At 42.6% G+C, this 15,885-nt stretch overlaps 2 protein-coding genes across 2 annotated transcripts in view; both read left to right on the top strand.

Moving 5' to 3' along the window:
- The window catches only part of hdx (highly divergent homeobox), a 7,775-nt gene extending 2,545 nt beyond the window's left edge, over positions 1-5,230 (top strand). Inside the window, exons 2-11 of the mRNA XM_005719533.2 lie at positions 83-244; positions 365-511; positions 779-1,936; positions 2,016-2,072; positions 2,180-2,326; positions 2,973-3,171; positions 3,261-3,340; positions 4,289-4,381; positions 4,546-4,668; positions 4,751-5,230. Of these exons, the coding sequence (XP_005719590.1) occupies positions 179-244; positions 365-511; positions 779-1,936; positions 2,016-2,072; positions 2,180-2,326; positions 2,973-3,171; positions 3,261-3,340; positions 4,289-4,381; positions 4,546-4,668; positions 4,751-5,005 (2,325 nt within the window). The 5' untranslated portion in view covers positions 83-178 and the 3' untranslated portion in view covers positions 5,006-5,230. The remainder of the gene's footprint in view (positions 1-82; positions 245-364; positions 512-778; positions 1,937-2,015; positions 2,073-2,179; positions 2,327-2,972; positions 3,172-3,260; positions 3,341-4,288; positions 4,382-4,545; positions 4,669-4,750) is intronic.
- A 715-nt stretch (positions 5,231-5,945) lies between these two features.
- The window catches only part of rps6kal (ribosomal protein S6 kinase a, like), a 19,901-nt gene continuing 9,961 nt past the window's right edge, over positions 5,946-15,885 (top strand). Inside the window, exons 1-11 of the mRNA XM_013909058.1 lie at positions 5,946-5,957; positions 6,536-6,793; positions 9,633-9,692; positions 9,796-9,912; positions 9,999-10,080; positions 10,191-10,271; positions 12,713-12,792; positions 13,547-13,653; positions 14,761-14,798; positions 15,514-15,656; positions 15,776-15,846. Coding sequence (XP_013764512.1) covers positions 5,946-5,957; positions 6,536-6,793; positions 9,633-9,692; positions 9,796-9,912; positions 9,999-10,080; positions 10,191-10,271; positions 12,713-12,792; positions 13,547-13,653; positions 14,761-14,798; positions 15,514-15,656; positions 15,776-15,846 — 1,049 coding nt within the window. The remainder of the gene's footprint in view (positions 5,958-6,535; positions 6,794-9,632; positions 9,693-9,795; positions 9,913-9,998; positions 10,081-10,190; positions 10,272-12,712; positions 12,793-13,546; positions 13,654-14,760; positions 14,799-15,513; positions 15,657-15,775; positions 15,847-15,885) is intronic.

The raw sequence follows: 15,885 nt of genomic DNA, 5'->3' as shown, positions 1-15,885 counted from the left end.
TTTTTTTTTCCTTTTCTTTTACTATTTATACTCTTTGTTTACACTTTGCAAGAAGGTGTTGTCTGCTTTGCTTTCTCCTCAGCCACACTACCCAGCGGCACGTCGGGTACACTGAGACAAAATGGGCACAAACAAAATAGTGCAAATGTAGAAATACGGAGGTTTCGCTTTGATCTGCATGGCTGCCCCGTTCCCCTCCAGCAGTAGAATGGATGCGTGGCCACAAAGGCGTGGCCTGCAGACGGTGAGTACATCAAGAGTTTCTGTTGGTTTTAGCCAAAGAAAGAAAATTCCATAATTAAATAATTAAAATTTCCGCGAGCTGGGACTTAGTAGTAGTAATTATCTTTCCTTTTCCCCTAAGATGAACCTGCGGTCAGTATTTACGGCTGAGCAGCAGAGGATCCTGGAACGTTACTATGAGAATGGGATGACCAATCAGAGCAAGTCTTGCTTCCAGCTAATACTGCAGTGTGCTCAGGAGGCCAAATTGGACTTCAGTGTTGTTCGGGTAGGCCCATAAAATGTGCTTGTGCGTGTGAACGAGCAGTAGGGAACCCTTTGCTATGATTTATGCTTGGTTTCGTTTTTATTAAGGAATGTTCATGTAATGCCGCAGCAGGTAATCAAGGCAGTGAGTCAGATCTATACTATGCGAGCTCTTCATCTAGTGTAGAGTCATGAGTTATTGCCCTCACTTAGCAGAATTAGTTCCCCTAATGTTTTGCAGAATGCTTTTTTAAGTGATGTTACTGAGCTGATTGCTCTCTCCCTGCAGACATGGGTTGGCAACAAAAGGCGTAAGCTCGCCTCCAAGGTTCCCCAGAATGGAGGGGTGTCTCATTCCTTATCTAGTCATGGACTAGCTGGGGGAATGCTCTCCAATCACACATTGGCCGGAGGTGCTTTGTCCAATCACAGCCTAGCAGTAGGAGCGCTGCTTCCTGCTGACATGGCTGCAGCGCGTAGCATCCAGAACCGCGTGCACCTTCTCCCTCCATCCTCGTCCTTCCCTTCTGTGTCGTCGACACCTTCCCCGCCCTCATCTTCCTCACCCCTAAGCAGTGGAAGCAACAACAACAATGATGTAATACTAACAGGGATCTACTCTCTGAACCCTGGCCCTCAGTCCCGACCGAGAGCCGCGGCCCCACCGCCTCAGTCAGACTCTGACCTCTCTGCGCACACATCCTCATCTCTGATGAACCAGGTGCTGCAGATCAGGAACAGTTCCTCCTCCTCCTCACCCGTCCACTCCAAGTTAGTGTCACTTTCTCAGAATCTCCCATCCCTCACTTCTGCCTCAGGGCCTTTAGTCTACACTGCAGTCAGAAAAGGCGCTTTATCCCTTGGGGAGGGGGGGGTAAGCGCAGGAGCAGGGGTAGTACCTCACAGCTGGACTAGACAATACGGTACAGCGCAAATTCGCCCTTGGTCCTCTTCCTCACAATCCCAGACTCAGCTTCAGCCCAGACCTCACTCCAACCCACAACCTCAGCCGCCTGCGCCGCAGAAAACTCGGGTCTCCTTGCCAGTTCACAATGCCGGCCCCTCCTCTGATCAGACACCTCGTATTCAGCAGGTTTTCACCTTGTCAGAAAAGGGCGACAGGGACCGCCTCAGACCCGGACCAAAATCAGCTCGTAAAAGCCAGGAAACCCACAGGTCAGCACCTCTGGACACCAGTCATAACTTCTCCATTGCCATGGAAACTGGAGATGAAGAAGATGAGTGGCAAAGGGAAGAAGAGTTGGCAAATATGGCCGCTCAAACACACATCCACAGGGAGCAGACGTCAGCCAGCCCAATCGGGGCCGAAGTGTCTGTCGTGCGAGGAAACCACACACCTCCGATGACGAGCTCCAGACCCGCATTGCTTCAGGGCAGCTACTCCCTCACAGCACAGACCTCACTTACAGGGGAATCCAGCTCACAAGTAGGAGCGGTTTTATTGCTGGTACATTCGTCCCTTTAAGTGAGTTAGACAGATTTAACCTGCGTGTCTTTGTGTGCAGACTGCAGTTGGTGTATCTGCTGCCCCCTGGGTTATTAGCAACTCCAGAAAGAGAACAGTAAGCGCTCTAAAGCACCACATTTATGCACGCATGTAGCATGCTGGAAATAAGTAATACAATTATAGATGCGAGACATGTAGTCAGACAGGTGTTTGTGTTTTCAGCTGCAGGATCGGACCCAGTTCAGTGATGGGGATCTTATCCAGCTAAAGCGCTACTGGGACCGAGGCATGACCAGCCTGGGCTCAGTGTGCAGGGAGAAGATCAGCGCTGCAGCAAACCAACTCAATGTAGACACTGAAATAGTCAAGGTAGCCAACTCAACAAGAAAGAAATAGAAATGTATTCTAGGTTTGGAAGAATCAAAAAAGAGACATGGCATTGCATACGCTACAAAACAAATGGTAAAGCTTTGGGTCTTCAGTTGTTCACTTATTTATGACATTTAGTGGAAACAGGACTATTTAACTTGTCTGAGCTCTTGAGGGCTGTTAGAAAGGAGAAAAGAACAACTTTTCTGGGTCAGGTTTTCTAACTTACTTGCACAATGTTGTGTAAAAGTCACGCTGTTATATATCAGGGCCACAGCAGGAATGCTGGTAGACTAAATATAGTCTCTAAGTCCTGACACACACACATGACCCTGTGCCATCTCACTTACAAGGATATTTATTGCAAGGAATAAAACTTTTGCCTTCAGAGACGGTTACAGTAAATTAGGACTATCTTCAGATCACTGCAAAATAATTTCCTTGCTGCAACTGGTGCAGTTCACCATCTGACCTTGCCTTCTGACTTTGGTGATTGGATGAATCAGTGTTAGAGAATCTTGTTACAGATCAAAGAGGCAGTCCATTTGTTTAATAAGCGCACTCATAGAAAATCCGGGTATGGAAATATACCGGACACCTGCTGATACTTATCCCGGTCTCCCATTTGTTCTCACATGATTTACAGACATGGATCAGTAACAGACGGAGGAAGTACCGTCTGATGGGTATTGAAATCCCTCCACCCAAAGGTGGGCCTGCTGTATTCACAACCTCATCGCCAGGAAACCAATCGCCAGTGTCCCTCAGCCCTAACGAGGAGCGCCTCAGAACCCCTGAAATCGGAGATGACATGAACGATGGCGGCTCTGTGTGCCTGTCTGAGGGTGAGGCCGCTGATGCCGTCCGCACATTAACACATCCTGTGTACAAACCGTGCATCCCGGCATTTATGCAGTATCTATCTCAAACCTAGATGGCACCATCGATTCACAACACAGGGATGGAGAGGATGGAAACGATCTGTCCAATGCTGCTCCAATGGCCAATAATGTGGTACTTTATGAGTTCTTCTTTATATTAGAGCCTCATTAGCTTTTGTGATTTGTAGAATTCATATTAACATGTAATGATATGAGTTTAGCAATTAGGCTGAGAGTTGTCTGCTAAACCTGAAGCTAGTTTGGTTGACAGCAACTATAATTCACTGCAGTATTAAAGGGGATGCTTGGAGTGCAGTCTGTTTACCAGAAAGACTAAACCGCTAACTCCTTATAATGTGTTTCAGTACAAGCTTTAAAAATGTTGGAGATCTTAACATGCAAGTCTGTGGATGTCAACTCACTTTTAGAAACAGCCTCAGGTCTCCATTAAAGGAACTGCACATAGCAGTGGCTACATTTTTCTGAGTCTTCAAGGTTGCCACCCGGTGACTCGCAAACTTACATCACAATGTGCAATGTGCTTAGTCAGCCTTTTTTCAAAGGGGACTTTTCAACATTATAGTAGAGCTAATATTATGTTCATACATTAAGCTTTAGAGGATTTTAATTAGTACCCAGGAGAAATGTAGCAGTGTATAAAATCAAAAGCAACCTAGTGACAAATACAATGCTTACGAATACATTTCTTGACCAATCGCAGGCACATTTTTTTTTATCTTAGCTTGTTGTGATTAAAGGGTCACCATGTAGCCAATAATTGTATTTATTTTTCTCTGCCTCAGCTCATTTTTCTAAATAATAGTTCTAGAGCACTGATTAAGATGACTGTTGGGTTATTAGGTTTTAAATGAATTAGTTTTAAATAATTGTAAAAGCCTTTTCATTCTCATTCTCTGGATTATTTATTGACGAGGATGATGGTGATGTATTGTTTACTTAATTGAGGAGAGGCTTCATGTAATGTGTATAAGGGTATAATTATCACCGAAACTGTTGGAAATCATTTTTCTTTGCTCGTTTCCAGAGTTTAAAGTGATTTGATGTCTGTGTTTTTTAACAGAAGATCGAAGTGATCGATGAGGACGAGGAAGCCGATGAGGATGAATTAGTGGCTTCGGACCTTGAGCAAATGCAGAACCTGCTGGAATTCAAGGTGAAAACACCCACACAGACTGTGACACATTCACAAAGCATTGCTCACGGTGCTGTAAAAGCGGCAAAGATAAAATGCACGATGGTAAATGTGCTGTAACCTGAATTAGCATTATTTTAAATTCTGAATGGATTCTTTGCCTTGTTTGGATCCTTCTGTTTCAGCATGAGGAAGTCCAGTTCTTGGAGAATGAGCTAGAGAACCAAAAACAAAAGTACCAGGATCTTGCAAGCTTCACAAAAAGCCTGCTCAGTGCTGTGAGGAACAATGACCTGGAGAGGCAGCAGGTATGTTCACAGTCTTCTTTATATGTTAAATGAGAAAAGCTTATTATCAGTGTCTAAGCTGAGTTGTGCCGTGCATGTTTAGGAACTTATGGCCAGTCTACCTCAGCCTTCAGACCAGGAATGGGACATGACCGTGGACAGAGGAGCCCAGTCTCCTGCTGAGTCAGCAGATGAATCCTCCAACCACAGTAACCCCCAGGCAGCCTGCGCGAGCTTCAGAGACCCTCAGCTGGCCCAGGCAAACGAAGTCCCGCTGGTCACCATGATCAAAGATGATACTGATGTTGCCGAGCCCTCTGCATCAGAGGAGCAAATGCAGGAAGCAGAACCAGAGTGACACAGACACACTTATAGAGATGTTTCCTCACTCCAAAAAGAGGCTTATTTCAAACTATAGAGACTGTAGTGTCTAACAATTACAAAAACACTCTTGGAAAAGTCACACTCCACGCCCAGTGCCTGTGGATTGACGCTTCACTTATGACTGTTGGGCTTTTTTACTGCATATCATTCGCCTTGAGAGAACAATAAATGACCTCTAACTTAACTTTGTCTGTGTTTTGTTTTTCTCATGTATTACTGAGTATGAGTAGGAAATTATGTAGGAATTTAAGCTGTAAAAATACAACTTCTTAAAAACATTAACAAACTTGTAACTGCAATGATCGCAGCTGCATACACACACACTGCTACTGGAGCGCCATCAGTATGAGTTCAGTTAATCAACTTCAGTGCATCCAGAATGCTGCAGTGAAAGTACTGACAGGGACTCCAAGCATACAGGCTTGAATAATCAGGCCCCATCTATCTTCATCTTATCTCACCCCAGTAGAGCACTTTGCTCTCAGGCTTTTGGCTTACTACTGGTTTCTAGGGTATTTAAAAGTAGAATGGGAGCTTCAGCTTTCAGACCCATTTTCTGTGGACGTAACTCCCAGTTTGGAATCGGGACACAGACATCCTCTCTAATTTCAAGATTAGGCTTAAAACTTTATTTTTTTGATTAAGCTTATAGTGATGGTTGAATCAGGTGACCTCAAACCCTTCCTTAGTTACACTGCTGTAATAGTTGCAGGCTGCTCAGAGTTGGGTTGAGCCTGGTTCTGCCAGATATTTCTTCCTGTTAAAATGGAGATTTTTCTTACCACTGTCGCCAAGTGCTTCCTCAGGTTTGATTGTTAAAATACAGTTAGTCTTATTGCGAATACTGGTATTTATTAACAGATTGGCACGTAAGTTTTGACCTACTGTATCTTGACTTGTACAAGGAAGTATTAATGGCCAAATATGTACACGAATATATATTTAAATAATTAAGCTGTATTGTTTAGACTGAAGAAATGCGTGTGCCAAATCAAATAGACAAATCCACGCATGTAGTCGTTCACTACACAAACACGGAGCATTTGTGGGTGGGAGAAAGCTGCAGAGAAGCTGAGAGCGTTAAGCCTCTTATATGCACTTAAACCAGGGATGGAAAGGCTTATGAAACAGTGGTTTTAAAACGTACAGCTCGCACTGTTAAGATCGCTAACTTACAAATCGTTTGCGCTTTAATTTCATCATGCGTCAACAGCAAGAAAAAAGCAAAAAAAAAAAAATAACTCCCTGCCTGCCACAGTCACGGTGACTAACTATTTCGGTCGCTAGCAAATAGTCCATCAACCGGATGTGTGCATGTCACACACAGCATCAGGTCCCCGCGCCACCACGTCCACTCTCCCTCCTCTCTATCTCGAGACCTGCTGCTTTGGTTTGGACGGGGGAAATCCTTAACTGAATTGCGTCATAAATACGTCAATAAAGTCCCATTCACTGACGATCAGGTACCACGGTAGCCGCCATATTCGCATCTATGGTAGGGTAGCGGTGCTTTCGGCGAGCGTGTGATCCAGTCATCAACATCGACTGTTCCCTGCGCCGACCCTCCAAACCTTTCCTCGGAGCGGCCCGCGGTTCCACAGCCTGCATCGGAGCATCGAGGCAGAAAAAAGCCGGACTTCCACAGAGGGTGGTTGGGGGGGGAAGACATGCAACGTGGAGCGGGGGTCTAGGTGGACTACGATGCCTTAGACTTGGAGAGGAATCCTGGTACAAGATGGAGGTAAACAGCGTTAGTAGTGAGGTGAGTTGACAAATGCGTGTTTTGCATGTTAATCTCGCCGCGTTGCTTCTGGTTTCGTGGTGTCCCGTTAAGTTATCTCGCCCCGCTCGTCTCGGCAGAGCTTAAATTCGCATCACGACCTGCAGCGCACCGTGATGCATGCTAACGCACTAGCTAATGCTAACAGCTGGTTAGATGTTTGTTTTTATTGCACTGCCCTGATTTTTTTTCTTATTAGTTTAATACTTACCCGTCCCGTCTTTCGCAACGGCTCATCATTCCGCACCGACACTGGTGTTTTTACCCAATGACAGGTGCCCGTCGCGCATCTTTTTCTTGTTATTTACACTTCTCAGGAGGAGTTTACCTCCTAGCTAGCTTAGCGCTTGTAGCATTAGTAGCAGCTAGCTTGATAGCTGACAGCTTGCAGGCTTGAAAACTTGGGAGCCAAGTTGTTATCCAACCTCTACTGCTTAAGTAATAAAAGGTTGCTAAAGTACTTTAGTCTGTGTGTGTAGTAGTTAGGCAGCGCATGAATCCAGCCACTGCAGTTTTTTGTTTGTTTTTTTTGTTTAAAGTTTATCATTAGCTGCGCTAAATCGGTCAGTCGTGTTTACTGCTGGAGGTTGGCTTGTCAGCAGTACTTGTGAATTAGTGATGCTGTTAATAACTTAATAACAAAAACGTCTGTGCGCAGCTTTATAAGTTATAATTTGACCAAAAAAGTGCACAACGCGTTTAACAATGGACTGACAGCGGCAATAAAGTGACGACGCTGTGACTGAAAATTGCGCAATATGGAGCTGTACTATTTATCACTGTTAGTACAAACCAGTGATACCTTTTTGCAATGACATCCAGAAACAGTCTTGTGATAGCTGTGGGAAGGATTCAATTTGCTTTTGCACGGGCTCGGTAATAAGGTTTTCCAATTGCAGCAAAGCCAACTTGACATCCTAAACCTGATTTCTGGGATTCTTTGCGGTCCTTTCACATTTACACACTGAAAAAGTCCGTCTGGCAGACTTCTGTGACTTTCGTAAAGTCAACAGAAAGTTACTGAAACATCCCGGGGTTGTTTGAACTGACCCTTCCATTTTTATTGAGGTTTCTCTTGGAAACTTTTAAAGCTTTTTGTTAATCTTTCATATAATACCTTTTATAATAACTTAATCAGATTCATGGCCCAAATATTACAATGCTTTTAATAACAATAATAATGGATTGCATTTTTATATAGCGCTTTTTCGGGACCCCTCAAAGTGCTTTACAATACCACTATTCATTCACTCTCACATTCACACACTGGTGGAGGCAAGCTACAGTTGTAGCCACAGCTGCCCTGGGGCAGACTGACAGAGGCGAGGCTGCCATGGCGCGCCATCGGCCCCTCTGGCCAACACCAGTAGGCGGTAGGTGAAATGTCTTGCCCAAGGACACAACGACCGAGACTGGGGCTCGAACCGGCAACCTTCCGATTACAAGACGAACACCCAACTCTTGAGCCATTATCGCCACTTTTAAAAAGTTTTACTGCAGACAAACACTTGAATTTGCTGTTTACTGTAAGCTGCAGCTTTGAAGACTGTGAGATTACAGAAGTAAATATCAGCTGAGCTACCTAAACCAGAGCAGTGGTGATGCTGGCTGTTTAATCAACACTGTATCAGTTCTCACATAAAACACTTCTTTTTTTTCTCAGGCCAAACCCTTGTATGCCGGTATAAGTGTATGCAAAATGATATTACGGTATGTAGGATTGTCAGACATCAGATGGCTGCAAAAGGCTGGCCTGGTTGCGCTGAGTGTAGGCTGCACTCCCATTACAAGCTGTGATGAGCCACAGCAAAGGTGGGAGTGAAAAAAATCTATGTGTGAATTATGACACAAGCTCTGCCCTGGCTTCGGCCAAGCTTGGATGTTACCCTTCACAGATGCACCGAGGCGTTTGCTTTCAGCTTTATTCTGCGTTGTTTCGGCCTTTGCGGTGTCTATCTTGTCAGATTTTTTTTTTCTTTTAAATATGTTTTTCTTGCCAGTGTTGCTCTGCTGCAGCAGCAGTAGCAAGATATTGGAAAGTGGTTTTGCTGGCCTCCGTTGTGTGGATGTACACGAGTGTATGTTGGTGGCTCCACCCACTGAGTGGGTTTGCGTAGTGCTATGACTCATACCCCTCTTCAGAGGCTTGATGGAATTCAACACACACAAACACAGTGGACTGAATACATAATGCAGGCTGCGCTTCAGCCCGTAACTGAAATATTCAGACCTGGATAATGTTTTTGTGGTCAGTCGTTTGATTTGCAGATGCCGAGATAACTGACATTCCTCCTCTGACAATGTCATTTCAGCGTGCGTGGCTGTTACAGTAAACAAAGAGGGGGGGGGGCGCTTCTTAAACGTGGTCTGCGGTCATTTAAAGTATGCATTTACCAGTATCATCAGCTAGAAGCTCTAAAAGAAACAGGCCCTATTATGTCTTGAATGCTGACTGTAGCTCCAGCAAATATCTGACTCTTGGAGCTTGTTTTTTGCTCTCACTGGAGATTAAGATAGAATGCTAATAATGGGGGGGCTTTATAGGGACAGGATAAGGGCTGGACAGCTGGACGGGATTAAAGTATGGACTCCATACTGTTTGACAACACGCAGAGAACTACAGTTGGAAAAGGGACAGTGCCGTATTATTGCATGTGTGACTCATCGAATTCATCTGTTGAATCTTCCATCATACATGTGGGCGTGCAGCTGCTGCTGCAGTCATAGTCCTGCTCAGCTAAAAACAAGGATGAATAAGCTTTGTGAAAGTGCTTACTGCTGTTGACAACAACTCTGATCAGATTTGTTGCTTTGGCTGCAGGTCAATGGGCATCAGATCATGGATGAGCCCATGGAGGAGGGAGAGTCTTTCTCACACTGTGTAAGTAAGGCTGCGCTTTTAAGTCTTCATGTCTGTGTGCATGAAGCGGTGACCTAACCCCACCGCCTCGTGTTTCTGTCTCATTCTGCTAATGTTTGTGTAGGATGATGGGACATATAAGGAGATTCCTATCACCCACCATGTAAAAGAGGGCTGCGAGAAAGCCGATCCGTCTCAGTTCGAACTGCTAAAAGTCCTCGGCCAGGGCTCTTTCGGCAAGGTGAGGGAACTCTGGAGATGAGTCGAGTGGTTTGTTTGTGCCGGCACTTGTATCTGTCTAAAATCCTCTCATTCGCCTTCTGTCAGGTGTTTCTTGTCAGGAAGCTCCTGGGTCCAGATGCTGGTCAGTTATATGCAATGAAAGTTCTAAAAAAGGCATCTTTGAAAGGTAATGCCACTGTTGTTTTTGGCCATCTCAGCATAAAACAGCACCAGTATTGTCTGTCCAAAGTGCTGGATTTCTTTCTGAATGGCTCCATCTGTCTCCTTTGTCTCCAGTCAGGGACAGAGTTCGCACTAAGATGGAAAGAGACATTTTAGTGGAAGTCAATCATCCCTTCATAGTGAAATTGCACTACGGTAAGACAAACACTATTTATTTATTTATTTATTTTTAATACACATAGCATGGCTATTACACAGTTTTGAACATTTAGATGCACTCGTCATGGACTAAAACGTCATGGAAACATCAGGATTTCATTTATTTCTTTTTCTGGGACGGAAACTTTTACATCAAGTAAAAATAAAAATTTAAAAATAAGTGAAATGTACTGCACGCATTTTAAATCTTTTTTTTTTTAAAACACAAAATGGGGTCCAGAATTTTACATAAACAAGCTTTTGGCGTAATTCTGGTAATCATTCATTTGTGTTTGGCCGAATTGGTAGAGTTCAATAAAGTTTGTTGTCCTGGCATGGAACTGGCTTTAAAGCCGAGTCAACAGATTTCAGTAGTGTTGAGGCTTTAGAGAAGCTTAATATTAGGCAATTTATCTGTTCCCCAACCAGCTTTCCTCTCTTTAAGGGCGTCACTGTCCTGTTGGAAATCTAGTTGTTTTTAAGTTTCAAGAGTCTAGCTAATAGCTTGAGGTTGCGCTGAAGTTCTGCAGCCTGTCAGTGTGTGGTGATGTGAAACATGATTGGTGGTAGACTGACACTGATGTTCCAGTAGGGGTGGGGGGAAATGATCAGTGTGTCATAGTATCAGAGTATGGTGATAATGTATCAATAGAGAAACACCAAATATGTGCATTTTATGAAGTGTATAAAATGTTCTGGCTCATCTCATGCACCACCATCCACCACAGCAGTAAAAATGGGAAAAGAACCTCTTTGCAAAAAATCAGTGTCAGTCTGATGATTTTCTTTCATATTCTCTGACCGACTGCAACTGAAACTTATTGTGACTAAATGGTTGCCTCAAGCTTGAGGCTGTCGCACATTCACGACCACTTTTGATCGCAACGTGATTGCGCAGGCTGGTCAATCAGCGGCAACCCTGCAGAATGGTGGTATTCCTGAAGAACAGGAAGTTTGCTGAGTGCAGTGGTAATAGTTAAATATGCATTTCGTCCAAATGTGAATTTCTTTCTATGTAGCAAGCAACAGACTTTCAATGATTGATCACAGTTAAAAAGATTGCTTGCAATAGCCAACTTGACCCCTTTCAATTGCAGACTGATGGCAGGCTAACTCCCATCTTATGGCAACATTTATGGCAGGTTTTAGTGACAGTGCTGGTGTGTTTGGCTCATTTTACAAAAGAAAAACTTGACGTGAGATAACTTTGTCTTATTGGATTAAACAGGCACTGTTAAAGTTAATCTTTGAGGACATAATTTGCAGTTGGAAAAGGTGATAAATTACAATATATGTTGCAATACTCTGCATATTGCAAAATGTTAGAAATGGCAGTAATATTGTATTCATGGGGTGTCTGCTCATTCCCACTTCTGCCTTCTAGCCGCTTCTACTTCAATGCAGACCTGTGCTTTGGTGATTTCTGGATAATTTCTCCAACTTCGTGTCAGCCGAGCCGAATGTTGTTGTCGTTTTTAACGCGTAAACGTCGGACAATTTCAGAAAAAAAACCGGTCAGGATATTTTCTAGAGTTGCCCTTTCTCCTTAGCACAAAGAATGAAAGGTTCTACTTCAGGTGCTTTTAACACAACTGGAACTACTCAGTGTTGTTTATACGAGGGTGCTGCCTTGATGGAGCACGCTGAAAGCGGTAAACATGACGCCCACTCAGTAGGTGAACGCACCTGACAGATAGCTGCGCTGCTCACACATCTGCATAATTCGACATCGCAGACTTTATAGTAGGGAGCTATCAGGTTAAAGACCGGCTAATGTTCAGTCTGACTGCATTTGTGTTCCCCCGTGCACGTCTGTTGGGTGATGTCTGGAGGAGTTCAGGGCTGTAGTGCACGCATCAAAGCTTTTTGAGTCCTTTTCAGACTCTGACAAAGTGGCTGCACTTCATTTAAACTGATAATCTTAGACTATAAAAGTCTTTAGAAATGGCTTCAAGAGATGTCCCCGACTTGTGCAAAATCTGTCATCGTCTTTCTCAGACGTGCTCTGAGCTCCTTGGACTTGCTGGTGAGTCTAGTCATTCACCAGCATTTGGAACTTGCAGCAGCGCTGAATTAATACGCGGATGTAAAGTTTTGAGCCTCTACATGGTATCAGAACCATGTGTTCATTTCAGGGGTTTTTTTGCTTTCTGCTCCAGAAAAAAACAGTTTGCAGAACTGATTGAAATCAGATGTTGCTGTAACATCTCATGTGCGTGTAACTGTATGATCATACAGAATGTATTCAGGGTGGGTTTAACATGGCGTAAGCTGTTTATCCGCATCGTGTTTCAGTCAGAAATGCCTTTAACCTCATTTAACAAAATATTTTTGAATGCTTTAGTTATTTAACAGGATTTGACATTTCATCTCGACATCTCTGTTAAATCACAATACTGTTGGCTTGTGGATAAATTGTCAGTTTCCTGTCTCCGCAGCCTTTCAGACAGAAGGGAAACTGTATTTAATACTGGACTTTCTCAGGGGAGGGGATGTATTCACTCGCTTATCCAAAGAGGTAAGCTGGCATTCTGTTGTCTTACATGTTGTTGTGCCTTCAAGCTTATTTTTGTCTTTATTCTGTTTATTTTGTACTTCGGTTAAAAAAAAAAAAAAAAAAAAAAAATCTGAGATGTTCTTAAAAATAAAAATCCTGTTAGTGCCCATGTTTGTGAAACTCAGAGCTACAGATGCCAAAATGTTAATTTATAAACCCTAAGGAAATGTAAATATGACGGCAACTAATGGAGCAGGTGCAATTTTAGTATGCAAGAGTATTTTATTTATTTTAAAGGCGCATAAATGTGCCAAGTCATTTGTCTCTGATATCTTCTGTTTGTTTTTTATTCAAATTCCGACTTGAATTCCTCATGAAAAGGCAAGTGCTTTTTCTCTGAATCTTTATTCCCCCTTTTTCATCATCAGCTGCTTGTCAGTCAGATTCCCGGCTCAGCTTTTCTCAGATGCTTTCAGGGCACTCAGACAATGTGTGATTGTTCTCTGGATAGACCTATTGTTGAAAGCATGTCTCAGAACCAAAGCGATAGCTGCCAGCAGCGTCAGATCAACAGCTTGCCGAATCCTGAAACGTATTTGAAATGTTGATGTTGTTGTGACAATAACGATAATACTCTTTTTCTCTGTTTTGGTAACTGAAGCTTAATATTCAAGTTTGGTTTTGTTTTTTTGTTTGTTTGTTTGTTTTTGTTTCCTTTGCTGCTGCTGAATTTCTCTTCAGAGTTCAAAGAGTAAATTTGTCCAGTTCTTATCAGGTTATGTTTACAGAGGAAGATGTGAAATTCTACCTTGCAGAGCTGGCCCTGGCCCTCGACCATCTGCACAACCTGGGCATAGTTTACAGAGATCTCAAGCCAGAGAAGTAAGAATCACAGACCTCATCTTCCCCTTTCAGCCTGTCGTAGCAAAGCCCTGCGCAATGGCACAGAACGGAGTACAGAAGGGAACTGCAAAAGCCGATTGCTTTTGGTTTCATTACAAACATTTTCAAGTACAAAACCACTTTGATCTTTCACCTATATTGCTGCAAACTATATTGTGTGTGTGTGTTGTTAGCAGCTAATACAATTAACATATAGTCTGAATTAAAACAATAGCTATAAAAACAATAGATTACACAATAGACCTATTGATTACACAGCCACGTAAAATAAAATGTGACTAATCAATATATATGTATGCATAAATTCAAATAGTTAAAGTTTTTTTTTTAATCTGACTTAAAAAAAAAAGATAAAGATCTCTGCTCAGTTTGAGTCTGCGTTAGTTTCCCCACGGTGTGCGGCCCTCACACACACGGAGTGGAGCAGAGTAAAGCTGACAACATCCCAGGTCACTGTAAATGCAAGGCAGCGTTTGACGCTTGTTGGGAGGCTAACATAGCAGTTGGAATGGAGAAAGAAGCTGTCTGAGGCTCTCTTATTGTCGGCTCACTCAGCCAAAACGAGTCGCAAAAAAAAGTCAGAAACTGATGAACGACTGCGAAACAAACAACTTATTGGTGAGAGAGGGTGAGATGCCTCCAGACAGCACCTGCCTTTGCTGTCATGCACTTTAAAAAAAGAAAAACCATAATTATCAGTATTGGATCACAGTTCCTTACAAATACAAAATTGCTCCATCTCTAATATGATTTCATTTCTGTAAATGAAAATTTAACTTAAATACATACCATAAATCTAGGAAAATTTCTCCATATCACAAGGCGGATTTGATGAAACATTCGTTTTTCAAGAAAATCAGTTGAAGGGTTATTTTTGTTTTCTAACTTAGCTGCTGTATGAAAAGAAATTTTGGTTTAGTTTTTCCGGCTTTTGCTCCGTTTTTCATAAAATGTCTGCAGCGTACGGATTGAACGTTTTATACAAACCTCTCAGAACTCACTCGCTTTAGTCGTGCTTTATGCAGAAATCACAAAACATGAGATGCTTTGATGCTCACCTCTGTGAAATCTCTTCTTGTCTTTCAGCATCTTACTTGATGAAGCTGGACACATAAAGTTAACAGGTATGAGCTACCTTACTTTTTTTGACTATGAAGAATCAGGAAAGACTCTAATGTAGTTAACCTGTTAAATATGACCATGCTTAAAGTGATAGATGTGCCACTACTGTTGAGTATTGAGTCCTACTAGTTTTGTTGTTTGTCAAATATCTTACTCGTGTGCTCCTCACACACGACGGAGTTTCACTGCCAGAGACGCCCGATGTTGCTGTCAGAAATCAAACTAACAGTCGGAAATGTCCTCCTGCTTTCTCTCATTTAATGATGATGATGGATCAGTGTAGCCGTGTTTCACTTCTGCTTATTATGAGTTTCGTAATAATGATATTGATTAGATGCATCAACAAAACATTAAAAATTTTAAGATCAGTTTTTAATGCAAAGGTAAAATTATGCCTTAAACAAAAGCAAATCTGTGATCACTGAAATGAGTTAACTGTTTCTATTTATTTCCTGTTTGTTGTGGTTGCTGTTGCTGTTTTCTAACTGTTTGATTTATATTTGTGTTGCTATACTGCATCTTAAAAGCCTAACCAGGAAAAGATCTGCAAGTTAGCTTGGTTAGAAGTCGTACGTGTATTGCATTGGTTACGTTTTTATTTAGATGCAGCAACGTTAATATGCATGGTCTGTGTTTTGTATAAATAAGTAAAATCCAAATGCAAACATTTGCAGTAAATCTGTAACTTCTTGCCTAAAACTTTACTATGTTACACAGACTTTGGTTTGAGTAAAGAGTCGGTAGATGCTGATAAGAAGGCATATTCCTTCTGTGGTACGGTGGAGTATATGGCCCCTGAGGTGGTCAACAGGAGAGGACACACGCAGAGTGCAGACTGGTGGTCTCTGGGAGTACTTATGGTACGCAACCTCACACAAACTTGATTTAAATAGGAAGGAAAGACATGGGACATATGTATTCATAGGAATTTTATACATTAAAGTAAAAGGAAAAAACCTGACCTATGGTGTGTTTGCAGTTTGAAATGCTCACAGGGACGTTACCATTCCAAGGGAAAGACCGCAATGAGACTATGAACATGATTCTCAAGTGAGTCATTATGCATGACATCATTAAGGCATGTCAGAC

Source organism: Pundamilia nyererei, unplaced genomic scaffold (assembly GCF_000239375.1).
Source record: "Pundamilia nyererei isolate P.nyererei 1_Seehausen unplaced genomic scaffold, PunNye1.0 scaffold00001, whole genome shotgun sequence".
NCBI classification, from domain to species: Eukaryota; Metazoa; Chordata; class Actinopteri; order Cichliformes; family Cichlidae; genus Pundamilia; species Pundamilia nyererei.
The sequence above is the reverse complement of the archived record's forward strand: the minus strand, read 5'-3'. Positions and strand labels throughout refer to the sequence as shown.